This window comes from Balaenoptera physalus (assembly GCF_965194825.1).
Source record: "Balaenoptera physalus genome assembly, chromosome: 20".
Classification (NCBI taxonomy): domain Eukaryota; kingdom Metazoa; phylum Chordata; class Mammalia; order Artiodactyla; family Balaenopteridae; genus Balaenoptera; species Balaenoptera physalus.
Window position 1 is genome coordinate 18,881,974 of NC_138901.1, and position 7,740 is coordinate 18,889,713.

At 43.3% G+C, this 7,740-nt stretch overlaps 1 protein-coding gene across 4 annotated transcripts in view; it reads right to left on the reverse strand.

Moving 5' to 3' along the window:
- The window catches only part of FBXL20 (F-box and leucine rich repeat protein 20), a 116,771-nt gene extending 109,044 nt beyond the window's left edge, over window positions 1–7,727 (reverse strand). For 2 of the 4 annotated variants that reach the window (XM_082442362.1, XM_082442361.1), the window contains exon 1: window positions 6,438–7,727. In XM_082442362.1, coding sequence (XP_082298488.1) covers window positions 6,438–6,485 — 48 coding nt within the window. In that variant the 5' untranslated portion in view covers window positions 6,486–7,727. The other 2 variants (XM_082442359.1, XM_082442360.1) reach the window with 2 other exon arrangements.
- Between the last annotated feature and the right edge of the window lie 13 nt (window positions 7,728–7,740).

Genomic DNA, 7,740 nt, shown 5'->3' on the forward strand with positions numbered 1-7,740 from the left:
GGTCTGATCTAAGAATTCACTAAGTCTGGGATATTAAATAGGAAAACAGTGTAAAGACAACTATGCACAAGCAGCTAAATTTGGTCAGTTTAAGGGCATTCTTTCTTCTTCCTCCCTCCCTTGGATTTTCCTGGTGTAACGGAATATTTTATTTTGGACATCTAAAAATACCCTTGCAAGACCACAGTATTAGTTAGATTACTGAAATTTTTAATTTAGTTTCCAATCTGTCACCAGTTGGGAAACAGTAATCTAAGGGCTAGGAAGAACACAAGTACTCATTAATTTAGAAGAAAAATGAGACCAAAATTTGAAAAGAGGCAACTCTGGGGATGAAAATAGAAGGATTTTTTTAAATTAAGATTAAAAAACAACACCAATACTAACAGTTAAAACTGACAAAAGGCCTAGAACATGAAGACATGACTTTAAAAGTGTGGATACTTCTAACAGAAATACTGCTTTAATGAATGAAAATCTTAAATGTAGAAACAGATTACATCGAGGCTTCCCTGGTGGCACAGTGGTTGAGAATCCGCCTGCCAATACAGGGGACACGGGTTTGAGCCCTAGTCCGGCAAGATCCCACATACCGCGGAGCAACTAAGCCTGTGCACCACAACTACTGAGCCTGTGCTCTAAAGCCCATGAGCCACAACTACTGAGCCCACGTGCCACAACTACTGAAGCCCGTGCGCCTAGAGCCTGTGCTCCGCAATGAGAAGCCACCGCAATGAGAAGCCCGCGCACCGCAATGAAGAGTAGCCCCCGCTCGCCGCAACTAGAGAAAGCCCGCACGCAGCAGCAAAGACCCAACACAGCCAAAAATGAATAAATAAATTTATTTTAAAAAAAAGAAAGAAATAGATTACATCTTATAACGTAGGATTAAATATCAACAATACATCTTGTGAAGTTTTTGCCAAGTTAAAAAAATTTAATGACTTAATGGAAAGCATAATTTTCAATACATAACTGTTTATCTTATGTATACTGTAGCAAGATACAAACATATGTTTATTTTAAATAATGAATGACTACAATATAAGTACATGATACAGTGTACTGTGATTCAAAAGGACCCATGATTATACAATAAAGAAATATCAATAACACTATTCAAAAAAGGACAGATTGTCTGAACGGGCCTAAAAAGCCCAGACTTTTAATTTGGATTTTCTATAGTAATGTTAGATAATTGCTTTCAAACCAATCTCTAAAGCATTAAAAACAAAATTCCTTAGTTTTACTAGTAGTTAGTTTTACTTTCCCATTGCAAGGCCTTTCAAATAGAGTGACACAAATAACTCTCACCCACTGGAAAATATACATATAACATTTTCCACATGCACCAAGTTGGAAAATGTGGTTATTTACTATGCAGAATGTTCTTTAGGTTACAAGATAAAACCTTAAGGGAGAAAAAGGGTCATTACTGCAGTCTTAACTGTACTGTGTGACTGAGCCTACAAACTTTAACAAAATACTGGAGTGGCTATTTCAGAAGAAAGGCCCAAGGTCGGCTTTTATTCAAAAATTACAGATTCATAGGATCTGGAACAAAAGGAACCTTAATAATTGATTCTAACTACCTTTTCTTACAAAGGAGGTAAATGACCAAACCAGAGAAGTGAAAAGAGATGACCAAAGCTACAGTTAGTTGGTGACAAAAATCAAGGTTATCTAATATCCAGTTCTCTTAACTCCCAATGCAGTATTTTCTTTCTGCCACAAAACAGTTTATGATTTTTCTTATTTTGGACAAACTGAAGCAATAAAATGAAGCAGGTAAAGAAATATTACAACCTAATCATACAAACTGTAGTATTATAGATTTATCAGAGAGGCAGTGAGGTATAATGAAAAACAGTAATGAACAGGGATTCAAAATACCCAAATTGGAACTCATCATTTCCTAGCTATGTGAGTCTTAACATCTCCAGGCACTGATTAAACTGTAAAATGGTATGTGAATGTCAGTGAATGTTACCACTATAACTTTTTTTTTTAAGTTATACTTTTTAATAAACCCAAATAAGAATTTTTTCCTCCAATAGTACTACATTCTTATAATGGAGCTACTACGAGTATGACAAGTGGAGAGTCTTAACTGAAAAAAATCTAAACTTGGATTCAAGGGCTAGCTTAGATATTTACACGTGTCTGTCATTAATTTTCACTATGTTAAGATAGCACTGGCTACAGTACTTAAAATGAAGGATAGCTGTATTCTCTCGATAGCAAAAGCAAAATAAAATATACTGGATGAAGAACTTTAGGAAAGCTCTTTTCCACACATTTTATGGGCTTTTATGCTATGTTATGCTAAAAACAGAGCAGAATGATAGAGTGGAGTAAAAAAAAATGCAGACTGGAATCTTGGCTCCCAGAAGTACTAGCTGTGCTACTTGAATACTTCTCGGGCCCTAGCTTTCCTCAAAAGAGAATTGTGAGAAGTAGAAGTAACCAAGGTAAAACATCTAGCTCAGTGCACCTGGCATACAGGACATATTTAATAATCATTATTAAATGTGAAAGGAAATTATCAAAATTTGCCACAAAACAAAGTGTACTGCAAGTAATATAAAAGTATTTGAATGAATTTCAATTAAAAGACTAAAACAATTCAGTACGCATTACGTTAACTTATAAGGGTTATCATAGTACAGATTTAATGCCAAAGTGATACAGCAAAGAACAACAATAATTTTCACACCTCCATATCTTTTTTAAACTCTTACATCCAACAGTCATCTACTTGGCTATTCTACAGGACACTACATAGCTGCCTAACAGGTACTCTTCTCCCTTGATTTTAACTTAAAAATTTTTTTTTCTACAGCTTTACCCCTGAGTGTGAGATTTAAAGTGTGTGGCCTTCACTAACAACATCCAAAAGCATAATACACAGAATATTCCCTAAAAAAGATTTTAAAGAATTAAATAAAAAATGATAAGCTTTAGTTATCTTCTGCCCAGAAAAAAAATGTGGCCAAGAAAACAATCTTTCACTTTTTGTATTAACCATAACTAATTTGAAATTAGTTGTTATATATTTGCTATAGAAATTTCCTGCACTCACAAAAATTTTCAGAGCTATCTGCTTACAATCATAAAATTATCAGTCCTTTAAAAACCTGTGATTTTTGAGAATTAAAAAAATAATTTGATGTAAATATTTTAGATATGAAAAGCCTGCTTTATCTTATCTACATCTTTTATCCATTGAAAGTAAATATTTAAAATGTTTTCAACGAATTAGCAAGGTTTATTACTTCATGAGAGACCAAATAGTTCATTGTTTTATTACCGGTATATTAGGTCATTAAGGGGTAAATGACTTTAAGAAACATCAGACAATGAAACTCATTAACACATATCATTTCCAGTCCCTTCTCATTTGTATTTCAGCATGAACACTTCAATTCATAATAAGAGTAGCTTTTTGTTTACAAATAAACACTGTAGAAGATGGAGTTTTCCTCCCTTTTTATCTTAGACATGTTCAGAAAACTTTAGTTTCCAGTTACATACCAATCAAGGTAAACAGACATGCTTGCAGGACTTCCCAGGTAGTGCAGTAGTTAAGAACCCGCCTGCCAATTCAGGGGACACGGGTTCAAGCCCTGGTCCAGGAAAATCCCACATGCTGCGGAGCAACTAAGCCCGTGTGCCAAAACTAGCCCATGTGCCGCAACTACTGAAGCCCACGCGCCTAGACCCTGTGCTCTGCAACAAGACAAGAAACCACAATGAGAAGCCTGCGCACCACAATGAAGAGTAGTCCCTGCTCGCCACAACTCGAGAAAGCCCGCGCGCAGCAACTAAGACCCAACGCAGGCAAAAATAAAAATAAATAAAAAATAAATAAATTTATTTTAAAAACCCAGACATGCTCAAGAAAGCAATACATTTTCTTACTATTTTAGTACCACCAGTACAGATAAACTACAAATTAAAATATAAGATAATTACAAAAACAGGATATAGCAATGCAATTTTAAAGCACAAGCTACAAAGAACTCTTTCCAACAATTACTCACAAAACCTAAAAGTGAATATCAAAATGATAAAGAGCTGACTGTAATGGCAAAAGGCCATCCTCCACTCAATTCTTCAGTATTTGGGTTCCCCTTTGAAGATTTCTGTTAACTGCTAAATATCTATTCAGTAATTTTAATGACAGTCTGGACTTTTACAGTAGTACTGAATAGGAAACCATCATAAATTAAGTTTACTGGGTCTCTCTACACTAGGGCAACATAAAGTTCTATTAAACACCAAAACATATCTACTATAATAATTTCTTCCCATGATTAAGTTAAATATGAAAACTCTAAGGAGACCAATTCCTTGATTTTTCTCCACTCCTGGCCTGCAACAGTAACACTGTAGCTCTGCAATTAAACTCTCCCCAACACTCCCTGTCTTGATCTTTATGGGTAAATTAAAATATTTTTCCCATAAGCATAAAAAGAAATCAAGGAATAGACTAAACTGAAGACCTCAGGTAACAATTTCATCCTCTGCAACTAGCTGGCAAGCTTCCTGAAACTTCTGTCTCACCGTCTTACAATTTCATCCTTCAAATGGAAATGAAGAAAAACACCAAGTGAGATGTACACTGAGCTGTGAGTGATCCCAGGTCAGCCTGATTCTCTGCCAAAAAAGGCCAGGCAACATTTACTCTTCTTGCTGTAGTTTCTTTCTCTTTCTTATCCCCTCAAAAAACCTTCCCGTATATTACTATACTACTGTAATTCACCTGTAGCTACGATACTTCACTTCCCAAAGGAACCACTTCCTGACACTGACTACTCTCTAAAGACGCTTTCGGATGTTTTATTTCCTCACCCATTCCTTAATTCCATTACTATAAACCTCTCTCGCCAGAGGTGGAGTTCTTAGAGACAAAGAGACTTGAATGGATTTTAAGTCTCTCAGACCTTCGTCCCAATCTCAAAGCCTGTACACGTCTAAGAGTTCCCAGAAACAATGAGCTACAAAAGTACAGACTAAACGGGAAAGAAGAGGAAGTATCAGAACAATACCCAAAGCAAACAGCACCGAAAACTCGTGGTCGTCTCTATCATCTCAGTCTACCACCCCCACTTCCCTAGTTGAACCAAGGTCTCTCAAACTCGGAGAAAAGCCCCCTGGCCCATAATTTCCCCCTCGCTTCACGAAGAAAGTGGCAGAAAGAAAAGAAGCTAGCTCCCTCCGGTCGATCGGAGCTGTGATGCTTTTTCTGCCGGGTGAAGGGAGGCAAGCCAAGGGTTGTGTAAAGAGTGGAAAGCTGAGTGATACTGGGGGGAGGGGGAATTAGGGCGCCAGAGCTAATCCCCCGCCGGGGCCCCGCTGGTGGAAGAGGCAGGAGGCGACCGGTCGGGAGGAAGAGGGAAGCCGGGCTGCACTGGGCTTTCGGGTCGCGAGAAAGGGGAGAGAAGTCTGGCAGTCCTAGAGGCCGGGGGGTGACGGCGCCAGACAAGGGAGGAGGCTCGGTGCGGAGCGAATTTTTCGGGGCATGAGAGAGGGAATCGCCTTCCTCCCGCCACCCTTGCCCCCTCCAAGCGCACACCTCAAACCTGCTCTTGGTCACTCCGTTCACGTCCCTCCTCATGGGGCCGGCGGGTGCGGCCGGGGCCGGGCGCTGCGGCGTGCGGAGTGCAAAGACTGGGGGCCCCGGGCAGGCCCGGGAGTTCCGGCACCGAGAGGAGGCAGAGGAGCTGCAGGCAGGGACCGTCGGCGGGGAGGAGAGACCTCTCGACTCCGGCAGGGCCTCCTCCACCTCCCGCGGTGGTGGCGACGACTGCTCGTCGCTAGCTCTCTCTCCTCAGCCTCAACTTCAACCCAAAACAAAAACACTCCCCACCTACCAGCAACGCCGCTCCTCATTGGGCAGAGCCGCCCGGGCCTCGGAACGGCGTGGGGAGGGGGAGGAGGAGGAGCGCGCGGCGGCGGCGGCGGCGGCGGCGGCGGCGCAGGACCACCCCTCCCCCACCCCCGGGCGCAGCCGGCGACCATCAGCCCGGGAGCAGCCAGAGCGCGGCGGCGGCGGCGGCGGCGGCGGCGGCGGCGGCGGCGGCGGCGGCGGCACGAGCGCGTTCTCGCCTCCAAGGCAGGAAAGCCCACCGCGAGAAGGAGAGGCAGGGAAGTGCCTGTGTGTCTGTGTGTATTTATGTATTGGAGGGGCTGTGGGGCGGATGCGAGTGTGCGCGTGCTCGCCGACCGGTGAGCGAGAAGAAAGCAGGACAACTGCACACAGCACCCGAGCCCCCTCTCCTCTCCTCCGCGGGCAAACAGCACGCACCAACTCACCAAGCACTTGAGCTGTCTGTCTTGTCCTCCCAGCCCCCTAAGTCTTGTCGCTTCCCCGGTAGCCTGTGCTGGCACACATGTCCTTCCCAACCACCCAACTCCCTTCCCCTATCACTCACTGTCGCCTTGAACCCAAAGTGCAGCAGGCGGTCCCTGCTCGGAGCCATTTTCCTCCTCTCTGGTTGTCTCTAGATTGGGGCAGTGCTGCTGCTGCCGCCACCGCCGCCGCCGCTGTTGCCGCCGCCTCCCCCGCCCCCGTGGATTGCATTACCGGGTGTTGCAGGGAGGCTTGGGGGGCCGCTGCGGAGCGTGGATCTTCCTGTGCATGGATCAGGAGGACAGGGGGACAATTGTGCTGCCCTCTGCTCTGGGGACGTGCGGCAAGGCCGCACCTCGTGCCTTGGGGTCAGGGGGTGCAGTGCAGGAGCTGGGCGACCATTCCTTTAGCTGGGGGAGGGGCGCGCTTTGGTGGAGGTGGGGGCGGGTGAGGCAGAAAGGCCTTGGCTTCACCCGCTCCTCCGCCGCCCGACCGCCGCTGGCACCCAATGGGCTCTAGTGCCTGCCCGCCCTCCAATCAGGGCTCTGGTTGGTGAGAACCTGATCCTGACGCCACTTTGGCGGGAGAAACAAGCGTGTCTGAAGGAGCAGGCGGGGGCGCTTGCCCAGCCGTAACATTCATTCTCTTTCTGTAGAAGCTAGATTGTGTCATATTATACTTTAGCAACCCCAGCCCTCAAGGTCTCAAAACTTATTATCTAATTTCTATGAATTAACGAATAAGAGTCTACCCTTAGAGCGACAAACTACAGAATTATTTCCCAAAGATAAAATATTAGAAACTATCATAAATTCTAGCAGTCCTGGCTGGACCACTTCTAATTGTATTACAAAGTAGATGAGTTTGTCTTCATACCTCTTTTCACTTGCACATTCAGTGACTGGCTTATTAGGAATGTCTGATTAAGAGATGAGCTTATTTAAGAGCAACTAGTGCTGGAGATCTTTTAAAATCGGCATATTTTAGCTGGAAGGCTTATTAACCAACTCCTCAAGAGCTTTTTAAAATTAACTTTTTTATCCTAGAAAGGGCTTCCTAAGCAAGGAAACCAGTTTCAGAAACTCATTCTCAGGCCCACAAAGCCAGGTCTAGATGTTACAGCCTCCTCCTGTGCCAGATACTTTTACTTTTATTGCTTCACTTCAGTCAAATAAGAACAGCCTTTTAGTTGCATCTCATCTAAGAGCAGTTTTCTCCCAGCAAGCACTACTGATGAATTTAGTGACGAAGGCCTGCAAAAGTTAGTAAAACTGACTTGAGCAGATAAATCAGATGAAAACTTTCACGGGTCTGTTTCCCTAATTTCAATTATACTTTCCAGTTAATTTCAAGTAATAGGAAAGACTTTTACTTTGTTAGTTAAA